We start from the raw sequence: 22,818 nt of genomic DNA, 5'->3' as shown, positions 1-22,818 counted from the left end.
GAAGAAGAAGAAGAAGAAGAAGAAGAGAAGGAGGAGGAGGAGGAGGAGGAGGAGGAGGAGGCGAGGAGGAAGAAGAAGAGGAGGAGAAGGAGACACAGGGAGGAATGACCAAGGACACAAGTGCCGCTACACTGGGTGTGGGTAGGTAGGCTGTCGTGTGCGAAGGACAGGTAGGTAGGCTGTCGTGTGCGAAGGACAGGTAGGTAAGCTTTCGTGCACGATCGAGTCCAGATGCGTTCTACTCTGATGACGTACGACGCTGCAGGCGTCTCCCTCCGTCCAGGTGACGGACTGGCAGGTAAACCCATACAACGCCACACCACCTCCCTGAACCCGTCCTGCACAAAGATACGACCGTGAAAGCATGACGGTACGACCCTCCCGTACGTCTATTTGGCTTCTGGTCTGACCCTCCCCAAGCTCACGACCCTCTCCAAGCTCACGGGTCGTACCGTCAGGTTCAAGGGTCGTACCGTTCAAGCTCGAGGGTCGTCCCGTCACGAACACTCGAGATACAAAATATCTAAATGCAATTCTCACCCGGGGAGCTAAACATCCACTGCATAAGAGGGGAGAGGAGGAAGGGAAAAAGGGAAAGAGGGGTCATTACAGTTTTTAATCAATAGAGTCATAATGGAAGATGGGGTTGACGTGGGTGTAGTAGAGGGGTCGTCTGTTGAAGACGAGGGTAAGTGAAGGAGCCATCTGTATACAGACGGCATCAACCACTCTTGTTCGTGTACCTAAATGGCAGCCAGTGTCGTGTCGCAAGACACAGGCTTCTCTTCATCTTTAATGTACCACACGAAATGTATTAAGACAAAGAGAGAGAGAGAGAGAGATAAGAGATAAGCAGATCAAGAGAGTTATGCTGCACCACAGACCCGGGAGGCGTCAGGTATCACATCGTAAGGTGTGGGTAATTAGCAGGTAATTACCAGCTTCCCGTCTCCACCCTACTGGCTTGTGTAAGTCAACGCCTCCACCAGACCTCGCATTCACGACTGTCACACACACACACACACACACACACACGGAGGGGATTCCCAGAAAACGACCTTAATACCAAGGAAATACTTGAAATATCTCATAAAGAACGGGGTCTACACGTTAAAATGCGCGCAAAAAATGGGACACATTTGTTCATAAACGTATTTTTCTTGTTTCTTTTTTTTGGGACTTTGTGTTTCTGACGTCGATCAATCTACTTTATAAACCTGCTGAAGTGACTCAGTGGAATGTGGCATACACACAAATTATGGCCTAAAACTAGAAACAGATAATCTTTATGTACAGATTATTTATGACTGTAGCTAACTAGAAGAATGAAACTTCAAGATACAAATTCACCTGAAAGAAAAGTGAAGGAAGGAGAAAAAGGGTAGGAAAGAAACAAGAATGAAGTACATAAGAATGAGAATGAAGTGTTCGAAGGAAAATAAACTAAAGAAGATTAGGAATAAAGTGTTCGTAAGTACGAGGAATAAACTCCTACAGAATAGGAAAAAAAACAACGTTCAAAAGAGAATAAATCAAAGAGGACTGGGAACAAAGTGGTCAGATCTATGAGGAATATTCTACTAGAGAAAGGGAATAAAGTGGTCGTACAGGAATAAACTGTGTTTGAAAGCTGGAATCAAGTGCTGGAACTGACACCTCAAGAGATGCCCAACATGGGTGGGGTGGGAGAGGGTAATTAGACCGGGAGTGGGTGTGGGTGGGTGGTGTGGGGAGGGAGTGGGTTTGGAGAGAGGGTACTGCTTCTGGCAAGACAATGCAGGGAAGAACCGACAAGACGAGGCCGTCATGTGATTATCATAATTACATTCATTTCAACGAACGGGATACAGCATCGTCGCACCCGGTCCCAGATGGGGGAGAGGGGAGAGAGAGAGAGAGAGAGAGAGAGAGAGAGAGAGAGAGAGAGAGAGAGAGAGAGAGAGAGAGAGAGAGACTATACACCCGTCTCATATATATATATATATATATATAACACGGCAAATGCAGATCTTGACCCAATTATCCGCGAATCAAGTACAATCTCGGTGCCAAATAAATATATACAAAACTCTACTTTGTCCTCCTGGAACAGTTAAATTAAAGGACTCTCCTTTCCTCCACGAATCTACCGGTAGAATTCCCCACTTGGAAAAGGAAGAGATAAGTAAATCATAAAATAAAGACAAATGGTTCACAATTATGAATTTCTTGAACGGTTAATCTGGTTAATCATTGACCCGCTACCACTGTGGTTAATCAATGACCCTCAAGCACTGTGGTTGATCAATGACCCGCTACCACTGTGGTTGATCAATGACCCTCAAGCACTGTTGTTGATCAATGACCCGCGACCACTGTGATTCTTTAGTGTTGAGGAACTTGACCCTCTGGTGGCTGAGAGAAAAGACAGGTGGGAGGGAGTAAACGTGTCCTCCTCCTCCTCCTCCTGCGTACTGGAGGGGCTCTGGCTTCTATAAGGACGGGGGGAGGCAGACCCAAGCGTCCTGTATATCGAGAACACGCATAAGAGGACGACCAAGCATCTTACTCCTGCCATCTGGTGGCTGAAGGCCGAGGCACTGTCCATGTTACCCATGCCATCTGGTGGCTGAAGGCCGAGGCACTGCCCATGTTACTCCTGCCATCTGGTGGCTGAAGGCCAATGGTCGTCTGTGTGTGAGGATTTCCAAAATGTTCTCAGGATCCAGAAACTTGACATGTTAAACAGAAATCACAATAATGGTTGTAATAATAAGCTGGTGCTATACACTCTGTCAAGAATGGACACACACACACACACACACACACACATACACTATGTGGAGGGTATATCAATTTCCACTTAGGATAATCCACTTAGGCCGTCCACAACACAGATCCTCCAAGTCCGCGCCCTTTACGCTCCCTCCAAAACCTACATGAAGCCAACTTCCCTCTCCATTCCTCCAAGCTTACTCACTCCTGCGTTCCACGCACTCCGTCCATCAGTAAGGGACATCTTACCTTTTACTTACCTTATACCAGCGTCACCAGACTCTCCATGTGGTGTGGGTTCCAGAGGTGTCTGGAAGAAACATTCTGGATTTCCAGGCGGCGGCCATGAGAAGACAGCTTCCGCCTGGAAGACCTCGACCGGGGGGGGGGGGGTCTCTCTCTCTCTCTCCAGGATGGGGGTGACATCCCCCCCTCCCCCCCACCACGATCCTTGACACCAATACCAGTGAGACGACATCATCACCACCGCCTCACATCCTCCTCTACCTGCATCGCTCTCAACCCTGGAATGGTGTGTGTGTGTGTGTGTGTGTGTGTGTGTGTGTGTGTGTGTGTGTGTGTGTGTGTGTGTGTGTGTGTGTGTGTCCTTCATGAGGAATGCTTGCTTTATAGGCATGCGTGACGGAACTGTCATGTGGCATCTACCTGACAACTGTCCATCGATGTCCTAGACACACACACACACACACAAACACGAGTGACCCAACCCATTGCGCCCACCAACCACATCCACACAGGCTGCTGAAGAAGTGAGCCACACCTCTAAATCAGGTCATCATATGGAATGGTCCCACCCGCTCTATCTGGCCTGAGCTATGTCAGCCACCTTATCTTCATCATCACTACGACTAAAATCGGGTGCAGCTCCCTATATCCTCCCATGCACATCCCCAGGTGGGCGTTGCATGACGTGGGCGGACGTCCCTTACCTGCGTCTGGGATAGCCCGACCATGGCGGCCAGCTCGCCCCGCTCGTGCTGCGCCAGGTACATGGTCCTCAGGAACCGTCGGTTCAGCTGCTGAAGCTGCTGGAACGTGTAAGAGGATCGGGCCTTCCTGGTGCTGCCTCCGCCTCCGCCCTGAACGCACACGTACGCACACGTGCGTTCCATAGGCAGGTAGGTTCAGTCGGGTGACGCACGCGCACACACACATACGCGCGTTCCGTGGGCGGGTTCGGTTAGGTGGTTCATCGAGGAAGAAGACGAGGGTAGAAAACGTGAAGAGTTAAGTCTTGTTTGGATCACAAGCATACATCGCTTGCTTCACACAAGCACAACGTATTCTAAAGACAATATGACTCGTATTGCATTAGCTTCCCGCACTCAGCAAGCACAACATGACATACGTAAACACAGCACTCACATGTCACCCGCTTCATACAATAGGCAAAGACAACATGATCACAGCTCTGGCCATACAACATCACAAACACCCGTATCTGTTCAGACAAAGTCAGTATACAGTGAAGACAATACGAAGGTAGACCTTCAAAATGGGTGACTTACATAAACCATTAACATACTCCATAAAGGTTTGGTGAGAGACTATTAATACGATCATTTTCTCAAATCTTAATGGGTCTTGATCTCCTGTGTCATAATACAGGTGAAAAGGAAGGTCCCCACTTCACATTCTCTCAAATAATAATAACAAAAACAACAACAACAACAACAACAACAATAATAATAATAATAATAATAATGATAATAATAATAATGATAATAAATGTCACTTTGGGAGTATATCAACAGATGTTGAAGGGGAAGCAGGTCGTCTCTCGTCATGCAAGAATGCAACACCGGGAGGGACCGAGCCTACAAGTTCATGAGATAAATGAGGACCTCACCTGGTGGTGGTGGTGGTGATGGTGGTGGTGCTTGAAGGCGTCCAGGGCCATGAGGGAGTAGGCTGGGAGGCGCATTGTGGGAGGCGTCAGTGTGGTGGCGCTGGCGCCCGGGACCATCATGCCCCCTGCTCCCCCTGCCCGAGCGACAACATGACTGTTAGTAACGCACTCACGCGGGAGATCAGTAACGCACTCACGCGGGAGATCAGTAACGCACTCACGCGGGAGATCAGTAACGCACTCATGCGGAAGATCATCCATCGTCAGTAACGCACTCACGTGGAAGATCATCCATCGTCAGTAACGCACTCACGCGGGAGATCAGTAACGCACTCATGCGGAAGATCATCCATCGTCAGTAACGCACTCACGTGGGAGATGACATCGTCAGTAACGCACTCACGTGGGAGATCACATCGTCAATAACACACTCAGTCAATACCTAAATATTGCACTCTGATACATCTAATCAATAGAAATCATGAAACCAAAATATATTAGTTTGCTTAATTTTCTTACTGCCTTCAAGATCACAGTCGCTGTCGCCACCATTCCTTAGCTCCCACTTTGGAGAGACGTCCGAGGCCAGAGGGTGCCACAAACGACCCATGACCTCACGTGATGCAGGATGCACCCGTCTAACCACATCAATAGTATTGATCTTATTATACTCAACGGCCTCTCTTCATCACCACGTCGAAGGGCCGTGCACAAAAAAATATTTTGGCACAGGTATCGGCAGATGTTCAGAGAATATTCCCTACCAATAGGGATCAAAGGTCACGAGCATGACTTATTAGGGAACGATAGGTCCAAGAGTCCAAGGTCACGCATGCCCAGGTGTTGTTGAGTTGTGGAATACCTCGCATACACCAGCGTATCGATATCAAAGGAGCCGCTGAATGTACGCGCCCGGCCCAATGTCTTTAGTATTAGCGGTAACTCATCTCTTCAATAAGACTTCAAGGAAGAGGACTTCAAGGAGTCTCCAGTTCCGTGGCCCCTGGGTTCTTTGGCTCCAGGTGTGGAGACTGGCTACCCACCCACCGCTCGTGTGACTTCATCTGTCCGTGTTCGGGCGAGACCTAAATATGCATCAGATCAGTATATTCTTAAGGGCATACTGTATTGTGTACTACTTACTCTTTTTTTTTTATATGTTAGCTGAGACGGCACGGGCGATTGAGGCCCTAGACAAGGCCATCCCATTAGCTATACATATGCTTGAATCTGAGCCAGGTACGCATTTTATCGACCAACCCCTAGGGATGGATGAACAGCTGGACTGACTGTGGACCTACGGCCGCACACAGGATTCGAACCTGTGTCTTCGACCCTCATGAAACATTTCACAGGCAGAAGAACACCGGACTCTATGATGTAATCCTGTGATTCACTAACTGCACATTTTACACAAGAGCATAACTGAACTTGCTGGTAGGCGAGGTGGACCTTGAGCTGCGCTTGTCACAAGGAACAACAAGGATGCTTGACCTTGAACAAGGAAGAATTAGAACTCTTGATAATGACCATTAAGAAACACAAAGCAATTCCGCTGGGCATGACTAGAATTTACGTGACGTCATCTTACACAACGAAAATCAATATAGCTCACGCGTACGCCATTTCTGACTTAACTGTCCTATATAGACATCTATATAAACATCTATATAGAGAGGGCAGCACTACCGTCCTCCAGGATAGATACACACGTCATGGACCATCAAGTATCCTATATAATCTCCCCCTCCTGTATTACTACACGTCTTAGCTTTCTGGCCACGCGATAGCTGTGATTTCTGGCCACACGATAGCTGTGATTTCTGGCCACACAAAGCGCCGGGCTTTGGCTACACCACCAGGCGGGGTCCCGACACACTCACAGGATTTTAAATGCAATACAGAACTCGACATTGAGGGATACACACACACCGCACGGTTAGGTCTGCACTCTCAACAAGACGACACCACGGCTTAAAAATCGTGGCCAAAATATCGTGGGTTCAGGAATGTTGTTACCTAGAAAACGGGACATCGTTTATCTAGGATTCGTAATTCACACGTTTATATATTTGTCATCATTAAAGTTAGCAGATAATCTGAACTTATAATTACGCTAAATACCTCCGCATAATTAAGATGATAATGTATGACCCAATACACTCAAAGATGTAAAATTATTTTCGTATTTCTCCCGTTACGGAAAGTGGTCTGGGGAACGCAATATAAAACATATACAATAAACACTAATGATAAATACTAATGATAAACGACTTTTGAAAGAATTATCTTTACCATGTGTTGTATCCTGTGTCTTTTCAGTGTTAAAGTAGGAATATATCAACCATATCAACACATTTAACCCATGATCTCATTATGAGTCAAATGTATCATCAACTAGTTTCATGCTCATTCTTATTCATACGGTGAAAACTGTCATCAAATTTTCCATAAAAATCTATCGAGCAATCCACGAAGTTCAGCATTCTTGTGAGTGTCAATCATTACTGGACTTAACTCATTGAGCGACATTCTCATAGTTTGACACACTAACATTTGATTGCTGGAAGAGACTACATACCCTTCTCTTTTCGAATGAACTAAATTATTTATAGAAAAAAGCTATTAAAATAGACACCACTACTGAGCAAATACAACAATTACTGGTTTCGTACAAATCACGATTAACAGATCCGATACCGATATACAAATGGACAAACAAATAATCATCTAGTTCAATTAAAATCAGGTACATAGGAGTTTGTAATATGTTAATAATATATTTTCAAAATTTGCCCGTTTTAGTCCACGAATTTAAAAAGGTGTTTTCCTGAGGTGATGTAATCAGATGCCACGTTATATTCGTACAAATATTTGATCATTTCTCACTGTTTTGTTGGAACAAATACGATACTGTCCAGCTGGCCTGCCATCAATACCTGGGGTAAAAGTTTATTTTTTTTTGGGGGGGTTAACTTTTCCAAACTCTTTTTTTTTCCTAAAACGAACCTAAATATTTCCACGAAGACTTTCCCTACAGCTGTTACCTACCCTTATGCTCACGGAGAGAACAGGGTTGTTTTTTATCAATCCTGTTTCATCATTAGTGATCTAGGCTCTTCGCCAGCCAGGGTAGTTAAGGCCGCCACCAGTCGTCATAACCCTCCTCCGAGTAATTAGGAATACCTCCAGGTATTTACGACAGGACCAGGTGTATACAAGACACTTACGACGCTCTACGCTACCCAGGGGAATATAGTCTTCGTCACTTCTTCCGTGGTTTTAGCCGGGGTCTGTCCACCCAATGCTATGGATATCGGGGTCACGAAGGTCAAATTAGACCAGCAAAACGAATCGTCTTCACCACTTGTGTTTATCGAAGGCTGAAGGTCATTCCATGACCCTTTGCGACCCTCGCCAAGCATAGGATTCTCATAGTTTCGTAGGTCGCGTCGCCAAGGTAGTCCAAGTCAAGCCAGAGGCATCAACTTGAAGCATTCAGGAATGGCAGATGGTTCTTTGTATGGTAACCGAGACGATACGGGCTCCTGAGACCCATAGCTAGGCCATCCCATTAACAATATACACACACACACACACACACACATATATATATATATATATATATATATATATATATATATATATATATATATATATATATATATATATGGTGAAATACGAGATTTTCTTTCCTTGAAGATTCGCGTGTTTGCCACCAGCAGTCACCGCTCAACCGTGCACCCCATTGCTCACCCTGTGAGCGGTAGCGCCAAAGGATTACGGAGGTCGCAAATGCTCTTTGACCGAAATTGCCATATAATTATGGCCTAAATTGTTACGAAGTTGGTCCATTACATGAGCTTACATCGTTTCATACGGTAAATATATATCCGGTAGATGGAAAACGTAGATACAGTCTCAGAATTTTGGGTAGCTTACCATTAATGATAGAGTGATGTGTCATTTTCTTTGCAGACATCCTGGGGCGTCACATCACATTTTCTATAGGGTTTTGATCTGGTGTTTGTAACTCGTTCTGATATATTTCATACTCCCTTTACACAAGGTCACATATCATCTCGATTCTGGAAGTCAAGTCGTCGCGTTGGTGAGTTGTCTTGAGGATAAACAGGATCAGGCAGAGGTGGTGGTGTAGCTGGTTAGCGTTCCTGACCATGACGCATTCACGGGCCCCGCCGCCCAGGGTCGAGCGAATAGGGTCGAATCCTGGCTGCGGCAATCGGTCCACAGTCAACCCAGCTGTTCATTCATCTCTAGGGGTTCGTGGATAAAACGGGTACCTGGCTCAGGTTAGGGTATATATATATATATATATATATATATATATATATATATATATATATATATATATATATAGCGTTAATAGGATGGCCTTGATTAGGGCCCCAGCTGCCCGTGCAATTTGTATGTAATATTAGTGTGACTGACACAGAAGTGGAAGTCGTGATGGTTTCCACATAAGTGGGGAAAGCTTAATTTTCGAGCTGGGTAACGCATGTGAAGGCAAGGTAACGCGTGTGAGAATAAGCTGACGCACGCGAGAGTAGGGTAACGCACGCGACAGCAGGTATGACGCAAAGTAAATGCACGGTAACGTGTGTGAGGGCAGGATAACGCAGGAGAGCATGGGTAACGCATGAGAGCAGGCGTAACGCATGTGGGAGCAGGGTAATTGTGCGAGATGTGCGATGGCCAAGGGCACCTCGGACAAAGGATGACGCATGGACGCACGCAACGGTCGCGCGTTGCATGGCCAACTGATCTTTGTGCGACGAATCAAAACGTATATAAGAGGACGATCAATCGCAAGCTCTCGTAATCATCCCCATGATTAATGATCTACATAACGAATCAGACGAATAACAATGAATCAGGTGAAGCTGTGAATATAAACACCCTTCCCCCCCCCCGCTCTGATCCACCTCATAGAAAACGAGTCGATGGTTGACGACCAACGTTGTCGTAAGTTGTCTGCTAAGAAGTGTTCATTCTCTGGACCACGACCCCTCGCACCCCTCGGGTCATACGAGCGACGCCCGAGTCATATGAACATCTGATATCGTCCAATTCAATAAATCCTGCTTCACTTGTTGCCAATACGGCAAGGCGACGTGTGGCTGACAGACACACAATAGCGGCCTTTGTAGCGAGTGCTGCTTAACGTAGCGGTTCATGGCGGCCGTGTGTTCAGCGCCATCTCGTATCTTTACCACCCGACAGCTCAGATGTCACACTTCTTTTGTCATGCCAATCTGCTACTCTCTCTCTCTCTCTCTCTCTCTCTCTCTCTCTCTCTCTCTCTCCTAGTCATACGGTCAATTGTGTTGCATCACATTATTTTCTTCTCTCTTGCTTTTCTTGTCATTTCTTTTGTTGGGAGCGTCTGATCTACAAAATGTGATTCCCTCGTAGGAGAATAGATTCTGCTGTAACCCTTGTGACAAGATCGCGCTATTGTTACGAGTTCAAGTATACCAGGAAAAGGTTAAGGAAGTTACACTAGGTATAACGTATACGATTTCTCATATAAGCTACCAGTGTATATCATCATAATCCAGATTCCTATCATTATCAAACTCATGGAGAGAGAGAGAGAGAGAGAGAGAGAGAGAGAGAGAGAGAGAGAGAGAGAGAGAGAGAGAGAGAGAGAGAGAGAGAGAGAGAGAGAGGTTGTAGTCCAGTGGTACTCACCACTGTTAATCCCTCCCTAATAACAATAACAACAACAATATTAATAATAATAATAATAATAATAATAATAATAATAATAATAATAATAACAATAATAATGATAATAATAATAACAATAATTAGATAAATAATTCCCTCACACACACTAGCGTATGTTTACTTACGCTCGTCAGTTCCTGGTGAAATTTCAGTTTATTTCGGGAGTTTTACGCACGGGGCGGGGCACGCCACCCCCCCCCCCCCCCCCGGGGGGTCCTTATACAACGGTGAGCGACGTTTCCCATCGGATGGTGTGACGTGTCGACACAGCACGTGCATCCGGCCGCCCTCCTCCAAAACACCTTCTTTTCCCGACATCTTGTGCCATGTTCCCGTTCGCAACCGCCGGGAGACAGAAACCTAAGACAGGTGGGGCTCTGTCTATATCTTATATATATATATATATATATATATATATATATATATATATATATATATATATATATATATATATATATATATATATACTGTGTGTGTGTGTAATACTAATCACGGGCACTGGTAGTCGACTACGCATTGCAGTGCAATATATCATCACCTTTCTTGAATTAATTAACCTTGTTACAGCAACGAGCGCTTGTTAACGTTGTTACCGATACCAAGTTTATGTTGTCACCCATACCAGCACACGGCACTGTAACCGATAACCAATAAATTCCGCTGTTACCGATAACTGTAATTTATCGTTACTAGAACACCGGTAAACTGAATTCTTGCCTATACCAGTGTTAACTCTAAAAACCCTCTGATACACTGTATATATATATATATATATATATGTTTCTTTTCTTTCACACTATTCGCCATTTCCCGCGATAGCGAGGTAGCGTTAAGAACAGAGGACTGGGCCTTTGAGGGAATATCCTCACCTGGCCCCCTTCTCTGTTCCTTCTTTTGGAAAATAAAAAAAAAAAAAAAAACGAAAATCTTAACCATACGTAAAGACGCGAGTCGTGGAGAGGGAGACACGAACCCAGTCACACACAAGATCATTTTCCACATCGCCTTAAACTGCACCACTGAGCCATCCATTTGCCCCCGGCTGTCACCCGTGGTCTACTTATTCGTACTCCAGATCCCCAAAGTAGGATGATCAGAGGCACCAGACCTGCTCGTTACTCTGGGATATCCCGGCTCGAGGGACGGCTAATATGGATCGCATAACCTCACATAATGTGGCCTCTACTGAGGGCTGGGTATATAAGGTTGGAACCCCTAGCGCCAACACAGTACATGGGCGGCGCTGGATTTCGTGATCTGAAGATGGCGCTGTAGAAGGAGCATGCCTATCATAACTCAAGACATCTAAAACAGATCTAAAATTAGTAGAACAAGAGAACAAAAAAAAAAAAAAAAATGCTCGACGATGAACGAGATGTTAATGTAATAATAAAGTGGAAGACATACAACCTACTGGATAAAATCTACTATTCTATCCTTGTTGGTCTAAGTCACTGGGAAGTTCTATCATATCTTCAATTCTAACTCGCCATTCTGGCTCGAAAATGGCATTCTACATGCATGTATACAAGATACATTCAACAAAGACTCAAGGGCTTTATACAGGAACTTAACTATCATACAAACAGTTCTGTAGGCTAGTAGAACTTAAGATAGAATACATTGTTCACATATCTTACCTTACATCATCCATTTCCTTTGTTCAAGCTAACCAACCCAGACTTAAATCGGAAGTAAAAAGGGTGTTAAATTTCTTATATCAAGACAAATACAAACAACGATTTGTTTATGCTAACCTTAACCTAATTTCAACTTTACCGAAACCTATTCTGATTGTAATGATCGAAATATCAAATCGTAATGTCATTACTTCGTTGATTTGGAGTTAAGAACCATAACTTTACAAGATCTATGTAGGCGAAATTAATAATGCATGACGACCAGAAGTGTTAGCTGAGCGGCGGTAAAGATCAAGAAAGCATAACTCGTCTATGTCTAGGGAGCTTGGTTTCGGTAGGGTGCATGTCTGGCCGACTGGTGGTGATTTAGTGCTTGTCGTGTCATTTCTTCGTGAAAGTGGCGTTAGCGGTCTCTGCTTGGGGTGGGGATCTGTGATTACAAGTTGTCCAAGTGTAAAGATGGGATAAGCTTTATCCCTTTCAGTTTGGGACTAGTGGTTAGTTATGGAGTGGTTTCCATGGGTGGAATCTAATGCTACCGAGTGCCAAGCATACTGAGGCGGGATCGTAATTGGAGGATCTTTGTTTAGCTGTGTAGGTTAGGAGTGTTTATGGTCGCTAGGCAGGCAGCCAGTGTTTTACGTGCTCTGTTTTGTGTGCTCTGAGGTTTTCTATATTTGCTTTTGCCTAGGTGGATCACCAGACCAGAGAGGTGGATTAATGTGGAGCAGGTTGTTTATATAAAGGACACCCTCCTGGGATTCTTTGTCTTGCTCAAGTCCTTTATCTGTGTTCTTAGGGCAATTTTTTTTGTTGTTGTTGCTTTGGTGTTTATGATTGTGGTATTGGGGTGAACTCGGTTTGATTTCCCAGAATAGCTGGTTGTGTTGAGTGGGAGAGACTGTCATTCAACGTGACGGGAGGTGAGAGTTGGAATCATGTCTGTCAGGGGTTTAAGAGGATGACTGAAGACTTGTGTGAAGATGCGGACGGTCATTTCTGGCTGAGCCACGGGTCCAGTTGTGTGATGGAGCGTTGCATGTCTGTCGTTGCTTTACGCAGTGTCAAGGTGCCGTGATGCGACAGTCTGTGTATGGGAGGATTTTCAAACCATGGAACGCAGGTGATGGATGATTATGTGGGAAGGTGTCGTACCACAGACTCCGCGAGCAAGTGTTACGTTAAACCGCGAGCAGGATGTGCCAGTTTCGGCAAGGCTCTACCACAGTCAACAGATTGAAATGAGTACGTGTAGTCTTGTTAGAGAACCTCCACACTCGACAGGAATTTACTTCCCTTCTGCAGGAGGGCAGCCTCGAAGCTGAAGAAGCTCCATAAAAAGGACTCCTGCGGCTACATAATAATAATAATAATAATAATAATAATAATAATAATAATAATAATAATAATAATAATCATCATCATCATCATAATGCCAGTGTATGCGATAATCTGGTACAAATTACAACCTCTTTATTCCTAACTACCATCATATACGTCCCGACAGTTAGGCTGATAAGGACTGTCGCTCAGTTAAAATCAAAGTGCGCATAAAATTTATACTTCACGTTTTTTCCCCCCTTGGAGAAGCACATTCTAGACCTCGTCCACTAACGCGAAGAATCCCCAAGACAGACGCAGACCTTATCACACAAACAGAACTGATAAATACCGCTTCTTCATAAACTTATATTGTAAACTATATTGTAAACTTATCAAATACATCTATAATTCTTGTTGGATTACTGAACATCCACGTTCGACACTGACAACTGTTGTTAACTATTTAATACAAATCTAAAGTGGTCTCGTAACACTGGAACACAAGGACCTTCAGTCAGTTCCCTTGGCTTCTCTATGCCACATCTGGTCACAAGGTGAGTGAAACCCACTCCACCCTGCGGGAATCTACGTCAAGAGAGGTTAAAATGAGTCATCCCTGCCTTGGATTGCGCACAAACGCGTGGAATCAGTAAATTCCTGAGATCGATGGCTAAAAATAGCCTTATTTAGCTAAAACCCAAAGACCGGCCGCTCTTAATGATGATTATATCGTATGACACAATAGCCAACTTTCAAAGCAAATCCCCTCACTCCTCGAGTACTCCATTAACGGCGCTGTGTTATTACCGACACTAAGCTACAAATGCTAGCACTTCTCTACACTGGAAAATATAAGGTAATTGGATTAAATGCCCGGTGTGGGACTCACTCGTGTCTTGCCTATCCGTAATCCTTCCGTAATAACTATTCTTCCCATAAATTCCTGTTATTAATTTTGATTATTCCACCATGGGCGATTACCGAACCGGCCAGTTACGAGAGCACCCGACTTTATAACGCACACAGGCTTTATTACGCCACTGTCATCATCCGATTTGCCTCAGTGCGCAACTTAACCTAATGGAATCTGATGTGACGCAGCCTAGCTTGGGGCTCGCCCAACCTAGCCTAGCTTGGTGGTGCTCACCCAACCTAGCCTAGCTTGGTGGGGCTCGCCCAACCTAGCCCAGCATGGTGGGGCTCGCCGGACGTGACCTGACCTGACCCACCTGTGCTCAACAGCTGCTGGTACTGCAGCGGTGTGTAAGGGAAGTGTGTTGACTGCAGGTGCTGCTGCTGCTGCTGCTGTGGCTGTTCATCGCGGGTCGTCTGCTGAGACGTGCTCGCCTCCTGCTGTTGCTGCTGCGAAAAAGACTGTTCCGGCTGTTGACACGTCTGCTGCTGGCTGGCCTGCTGCTCCCCCAGGTGGCTGCTTTTGGCGTCTGTGGGCTTCTGGCGTCTGCTCGTGTCCTGGGCCTTGTCGCTCTGCCTCTGGGAGGAGTTATCACTCATCATGTCTGCAGAGGGAGGACTAGCGCGTTACAGTAATGCAAACACCTCACCGTACAATCCTATCCGCCATACACCAATTAATCACAACCTACAGACCATGGTGTGCCCCCCATTCATTACATATCACAGTACTCTACAGACAAGGCTTGATGTACTACAGGCCAGAAATTCTTCATAACTTTACTTCGAGGGGGACAAAGAAAAATAAAGAGGCCATGGTTCTTCATAAAAGTAATTTATATGTCCAAAGCATTTTTTTTTGTAGTCATCCATCACACTAAAACCCAATTTCTTGCACCCATGTTTGACCTGATAACCCTCCTTCCCCTGCAGTCTCCCCTCGCGTCTTGTTTACAGTGTCAGGGCTAATTGGACACCATGAGGAGAGAGTCAAGTAAGTACAGGGTGTTGGGGGGTGTGGGGGAGTGGTTAGCAGGAAGGGCTATCCAACTCCCTCTCGGTACGAAGAGGAAAACACGGTCTTCCTTCCAAAACACATGCCCGGTGACTACCAGTAATGATTGACCTATATCAAGACAAGTCAGGGTTCACTTCAAGCTCTCCCGAGATCACCTCTTCCTTAAAGAACGTGGAAGATAAGGGATCACAATGTTAACTCTTTCGAGTTAACTTCGTGTATTACTAGCTGCCATCCCAATACTACATCATGTTCTCTAACGAGGCTATTCATTATCGAAAGACGTATACTTAATAAAGAAGATTGAATAGAAAAAAAAAAAGATGAACCAGGTTATTAGTTAAACTTTGTAAACGAAAATACGTGTACTGGAACAGCATACGAACTTAACGTAAAAACACAGTCGTAAATCATGACTAAATCAATGTAATCAGATGGAACAAAAAGGATAGCAACTTGTGCAACTGATGGAATGAATCAATTGAAAAATAATTACACTTACTTAACAATGAAGTGATTACACTTGAGTCAACTAATGAAATGTAATCAATAAAAGACACGGTAAATCAAAATGTAACTTACCAATTAACTACTCTACATAAATTCCAGAAATTATGGTAAATGGATACCATGTAGATACCAAATAAAGTAATTAGTGAAAAAAAATTCATAAAATCAGAATCTAAATTACCCGATTTGACTACATAAAAGATGAAATAAAGTAAAACTTTTATTATTTAAATCATTAGTGATTATCATATCATACAATCACGGGCCTGTTTTGCAAAGGGGGTTCCTGAAGCCATAGATAAAAAACCATCAAACCAAACCAAGGAGTCCGAGGGCCTCAAGACTGCGCTTCAATCAGCAGCAGGGGCAGGATGGATTCCTTAGAAAACGAGAAATCTCTTGGACGGGACTGATCCCTGTTTTTGCTTCGTCATTTGACGGTAATACTCTCTCGCCGAAGGTCGCAATATAACCTCAACTTTAAGAGCCCTATAAATAATTTTAGCGTCATTCGCTATACTTAACATCGCATAATACGATATGTGAGTTCATGTATTCAGACCAACCAAACCAGTCTAATTTCCTGTTATATTCAGCGACGAATTACCGATCTGGTTAGGCAAGACTTGACACAGACGGTACGAAAAACTTCACAATCACTTAATTACATCGAAAACAGACATCACAATCACCTAATTACATCGAAAACAGCGCGAGACTTAAAAACAGCAAATTTGGATGCCCTAATTATTTTCACATCTCCACGAAGCGGTCGGATGACTGTGAACGGTATTTTGTACAAGACAATCCTCCTAATTAGATGAGTAGTTATCGTGAGTGATTTAGTGTCAACTAAATGTCGAACCAAAAGCTCATGTGAAGTCAACAAACTGTCAAAACCTGTTTTCAACTTGGCTGCCACAAGCTCAATCATTCGTTCAAAGTTTCCACCGAAACCCAGCATTCAGAAATCTATTCCAGGACCTTTCAAGCCAATCACAACTGCTGATATACTCATGAGAAAATATGGGAATATTTCAACTATATCGTCGACATGGAGACTTTCCCCCCTAGGCACGTTGCATAACAAAACACTGCATGTATTTTGCTACCTCAAAATCCAACAAAACCAGGAAAAAGGAAAATTGTTTTCAAGTTGCTAAGGATGCGGTTAAATATTCACAATATAACAGGCAACACGTCACCATCATTGTTATCAATACTAATTTCTGTAACCATATCCGCACTTCGAAGTGATTTCGGTGGGTCTAGTACACGGTGTCACTGGCTTTCACTGCCTTCAATTAACACATCCGACATATTTCAAATACCAACATACTGCATCAATGTATTCACCACCAGTTCAAGCAGAAATACCTGCTCTGTGCATGCATCCATGGCCACCACGGCGTACACGATACACTCCCGGCACCCCGGTCCATAAAACCTATTTCGTTTAGGCCATACATCACTCCTAAACACCATTTCTTGCAGCCACATACACACAACTTGATGACCTTCAATCTTCCTCTGCTCTCCTCCTCCTCCTCCTCTCATCCTTCTAACACTTCTTATTTGCAACGTCAGAGTTAATTAGGAAATGTGTGTGTGTGTGTGTGTGTGTGTGTGTGTGTGTGTGTGTGTGTGTGTGTGTGTGTGTGCTTGTGTGTGTGGGAGGGGGGGGGGGGTTATTAATGTGGCGTGGGTGGAGGGCAGGAGAGGCTAGGTGAGGCTGTGGTGATGCGCAGCTGACGGTAAATGTGACTTCCCTCTGAATGTCTACCCTCCTCCAGGCTGCTCAGTTATATCAAGGCTTGGGGGAAGGGGGGGTTTTGTCTGGCTTCGCACAGGGGTGAACTGGTACCACTTTTTCTACAAGTGTCAGTGCATGACAGAAAATATGAACCTATGAATTAAAGCAATTTGGGTAAATGAATCACCCAATAAATTCAACGATTTAACAAGCAGAGAACTTAAATGTGTGCCACAAAATGAACATGTAGTCAATGAAACTAATAAAATAGAGTAAAATGAAATTAATGAAACTAAAGAATACAAATGAGGGCCACACTGCAGCTAATGAAACATAAATGAAACTAGACAAAGGCAAATGATTATAAATCAAACTAGACAAGAGCAAATAGTCCATGAAACCATGAAACTTTACAAATGAAAAAAGTAATGAAAGTAAATCAGTTAATGTAACTAACAAACAACAAAGTAGCCATCCCATAAAACTTAAAACAACAGTGCAGGCAACCACTTATTCAACAATTAAATATCATGAACGAATATAAAACTTCATTAAACCGCAGTAAGAATGGACGCATTAAATAAAGTAGTGCTTCATCACGTCAATCAACAAATCAATAAAACTAAAGGAAACAATGTTTCACACTTTAAACATTCACGTACATAATAATACTATTCCTTGTAACAAATAAACTTTCTTAAATGACCGTGCTAAGTACATCACTCATTCTAAATCTAAGTGGCATAAATAACATGAAAAAAAAAAAAAATCTTTAGCAACATTTGGTAGCGTGACAAATAAAACACTAGGGCAAAAAATGGTAATCAAACCATTACTTGAGATATCTAATCAGATGATCAACAACCTCCATCAAGCAAAAATGAGAAAGCGGTGGTAAACACAAACGCAATAAACCTACCCGAACGCTATGTTCCTAGTCCTTAAAAGTCTGCATAGGGTTTCAAACTCTTTTAGTCAGCTGAAAGAACAGTGGCCTCCGGATTCGACCTACGACGCTATGATATTCGACACAAACCTACATGAAAGGCTGGGAGGCTGGCAGTCAAGCTACCACACGAAGTAAGTCGCATTGGAGATGTGCTCCACTCCTCTATTTCCTTGCACATCCTCTGTTTCAAGTATTCGCTAACACATTCTGATAATGTCTAACCTCCTGTTGATACGTGGACCATGAGCCGGTTCACGGCAACAGACGACGGCATCAACAGGGGAGTAATTTATTAATTAGACATGAAGAGAACATAAAGCTCCTTTTAGTCTCAACACGCGTCGTGTCCTGACATGGGGCCGCTTTGAAAGCGCGACACCGCTTCTCCTCAACTTCAACCAAACAAACCATGACAGTGGTAAGCTACCTTCAGATTCTAATTCGAATTTCAAGGAAAAAAAAAATAGGTGCAGACGCTAACAATGCATGGGTATATTAGGTAAGGCCGATCCTAAAGTTAAATGATGAAAAAGGGATGAGCGACGCGAGGGACAGACACCAAGACTTTCCGAACCAAGTCTAAGGAACTTGTACTGTTTGTCTAAGGTTAGTCTCGGGGGTGGAGGCTGGGGGGGGGCGGGGGTGCTATTGCACTGAGAGGTCAGCTTATAAGATCAGGTTAAGACTTCCCTCACCCATCTCCCACCTCTGTGCTTGCATCACTAACCTCCTCGTCCCCTCCTCCATCCCTCCCACTTGCAAGCACCTCGCAGACTCCACAGAACCTCATCAAAGATCTGCGGAAATTACGGCATGTGCAAGACAAATTATGACACGGAGAAGATAATGAGGAAATATAAAACACATAAGAACCACTAATGAGGTTTTAATTTCCGCGATCTCTCATTCTATTAATTAGAATCCCGAGATAAAAAGGACCGTTGATCTCTGCCCCGGATGAAGATGCTTCGCCACAAACATGGAAAAAAAAAAAAACGTTCTGTTCTGGGTATGTGTATTAACGCTCCGTGGCTTTATTTTTTTTTTAGCTCCTGTGAAAATAAAGGCCATACAACAGATGTCATAATTATCTCTTCCATCTCAAACAGTGGTGGAAAAAAATCAAATCAGGTCTTTATTACAACAAAATAAGCCGAACACACATAAAGATTAACTAAACCAAATAACGAAAATTACCTAATGTTAAACGTCGCTTGTCTTTATCATAAACATTAAAGGGAGACAGAGCCGAGATGGCATCACGCTGTGGTGGTATACGATGTCAATATGGCATCATGTTTACATGATCTTTCATTCATAAACCTCCTTTACAAGTAATAAACGTATAAATTCTCTTGCGTGTGATAATGAAAATATTGCTTCCTTCCTGTTTACACCTTCCATTTAACTCAAATTACACACTTGGTCAAATGCACCTGACATTTACCCGCATGAAATGGTTGAAACAAGCCCTAATATACGCCACGGCCGTGGAAGTGTCTACAACTATTAGATATCTTGCATCATTCGCTGGGAGGAGAGTTCCTCTCAAAACATGAGTTATAGTCAAAAGTAACCGGCGCCCTTCGGGTACCACGCCCAACATAAACCACCCAAAACAAGTCCACGCGTCACTCGGGAGCGAATCAGCATCACTGTAATACTGGACTACGACAACAGCTACTTACTAAGGCAATCGGCGTTACCGATACTTGTTGGGAAACGACTTGCTCTCCACTCCTCACAGAGCTTCACGGGCAACTGGCTATTTGCCGAGGCCTATATGGTCAGCTGACAGTTCTCCTCCAGGCTGGCCAACAGTACTCCCAAGCTTAGCCCCTTACGTGGGAGAAACATCCTCCGTCAGCGTCAATGAATTGAAAACAACACGCGAAAATGTAATCCAGCACTTTGTTTACCATCCAAATAAGGCTTTGGTTAATGGATGAGATTTATTTATTGTTTTGATGATTGGTAAACCTGCAGCAGCGATGCATACCCACAATGTAAACAAACCAGGATCGAGTGGATGTCGTTCATTGGTGGCCAACCCATTGTTACGTAGTTTTGCTGATACGTGAAGATATTTCTGATACTACTAACATCATATGATAGAATGAAGCAAAAATTCTAAGAACGCAATCGGAACAATTTTCAGGATCAGTAATTATTTGAGAACGAATGAATATGTAAATAATTAACGTTTCTGCCATAGAGTAAACGAGTGAAAAAAAAAATATTTCAAATAAATCGTCTCTGTTAGCTATCAGGACGTGTTTATAGCAACTAATGGTGAAAATTCGTGAAAACGTACCATACATAAAGCTTCACCGGAGCAAAGGAACTGAAGCGTGGTTCGGATGGCGTGGAGACGGACCCCTTTACTACGACCTAGCTGAAAATAGTTCATATGTGGTGGGACTCGCGAAGCTTCGAAACTTCCTCACTCGACCTTCCCGACGGTAACAAAGTTATACACCATCATTGTTTATATTTCCACCGCACCATAAGCACTCTTATCTTTATTCTTATCGAGAAAAATCGCCATCAAACCATCTTGTATAATAATGTGGCCATGTCAAAGGATAGAAACATTAGATGAAATCAGCTTTAGTTAAGGACGAGCGCTGGAAATAATAAGTCAGAGCAAATATATCTTATAATGTATGAAGTGCTCATCCTTGTGACGTCATGTATGAAATGCTCACCCTTGTGACGTCATGTATGAAGTGCTCAGCGTTATGACGTCATGTATGAGGTGGTTAGCGTTATGATAATGGAACGCCGTCATCCGGGTCTGGTTAGGTTTGGTTTGGTTAGGTTAGGTTAGGTTAGGTTAGGTCAGGGCGAGAGATGAACACATTTCAGCAGCTGACACTGCCAACCCTAGAAGGAATAACCTGGGTAGTTAACGTTACATTCGTCTGTAGTAACGTTAGGTTACGTTACGTGAGTTTAAGCGAAAGGCATTTTGTTAGCTAGACACCTCATCTCGTCTCATGTAAATTCCAAGCGACGAGCAAACAAATATGGAAAAGATAAAAAATTGATCTCATAACAGAATTTATCAGCCCGTCATAAGTACATACAGTATGTATACTTATAATTCATGGACTTCCACGTCTAATATTATATTTTCCAGCTACATCAAAACTTCTCAGTAACTACGTACCTATGTTTTTTTCAATCTAACATGTTAAACTTAAGCATTCAGGCAAAGAAAAGCACTTTGATGATAATAATCACAATTCTGATGAGAATACTTTACTGTTCAGCCAGTAATGTCATATGAGGTCTTTATATTCGCCTGAAGAGTTGCTGTAGGTCAAAATTTAATAGTTTAGGGGGTAAAATAAGACAAGGAAAGATAATAAACGATTAGAGGGTGATTACTTTGTGGAAATTAGTTTAGTTTTTTTTTTTTGACGAGCATTAATAGTTAGGAAAAGAGATTAACCTTTACATGAGAATAAGCAACTGAATGAACATTAAAAATCAGATGAAAATTAACGTTATGATTATCATTAAGATTAGCAATTATGAGATTACTGCTTTGCTGAGCTATAAGTACGTGTGGTAAAAATGCAAAATTTACATCACAATTTTTTTCTGTCTCATCACAGGTGTTATTACCTCTTAAACGAATTTATTTCTATTTCGGTTAGCTGGCCATGTAATTAACCCTTGGAGTTTCTGTCGACTCTACCATACAATGTCCAGTTAGGTCAGTTGCTGTAGGAAGCAATTAGAATATGGTGCTATGATGGAGACGTTGGCCGTCAGGTGTGAGTGGGTGGGGGGCGACTCCCACACACTTCATGTTATTGAGAACTTCACAACCTCCATCACGACAGGTGACTCCATCAATAACGTCAAAGCTCTGCAGGTGATCGCTACACTCCCCTTCCGCGCCTCAAATCTTCCAACTTTCAACAACATCTTGCCTCAAGATGCGCAGTCTCTCTCTTGCGACCATGGCCTTTCTCCGCTTCCCTGGCTCCTCTCCCATCCATCACCACACACATTATTGTCTTCGATGATCTCAGTTCATGTCACCGGGCCGTGGCTGGCGCTGCCGATCTGGCTACAACCTGGTCGTAGGTTTGGCCCTTCAGTCTGGCCCCTACTCAAGACTACCTCACTGCACCATGGTGAGGAGGGAGGGCAGATATCCTCACACCTTCCATTCTTGGTGATCTGGAGCAAATCATGAGCCAGCTGGATTATATTCCACGCCGTCACTACCACTCTCTCTCTCTCTCTCTCTCTCTCTCTCTCTCTCTCTCTCTCTCTCTCTCTCTCTCTCTCTCTCTCTCTCTCTCTCTCTCAACGTTC

At 43.6% G+C, this 22,818-nt stretch overlaps 1 protein-coding gene across 1 annotated transcript in view; it reads right to left on the bottom strand.

The window, feature by feature from the left end:
- The window catches only part of LOC139747341 (uncharacterized), a 62,245-nt gene that overhangs the window by 2,902 nt on the left and 36,525 nt on the right, over positions 1–22,818 (bottom strand). The window contains exons 2-4 of the mRNA XM_071659535.1: positions 14,571–14,858; positions 4,625–4,758; positions 3,705–3,854 (exon numbers count right to left, since the gene is read on the bottom strand). Coding sequence (XP_071515636.1) covers positions 3,705–3,854; positions 4,625–4,758; positions 14,571–14,856 — 570 coding nt within the window. The 5' untranslated portion in view covers positions 14,857–14,858. The remainder of the gene's footprint in view (positions 1–3,704; positions 3,855–4,624; positions 4,759–14,570; positions 14,859–22,818) is intronic.

Source organism: Panulirus ornatus, chromosome 68, assembly GCF_036320965.1.
Source record: "Panulirus ornatus isolate Po-2019 chromosome 68, ASM3632096v1, whole genome shotgun sequence".
NCBI lineage: Eukaryota > Metazoa > Arthropoda > Malacostraca > Decapoda > Palinuridae > Panulirus > Panulirus ornatus.
This window is presented reverse-complemented; position numbering and strand designations above follow the sequence as displayed.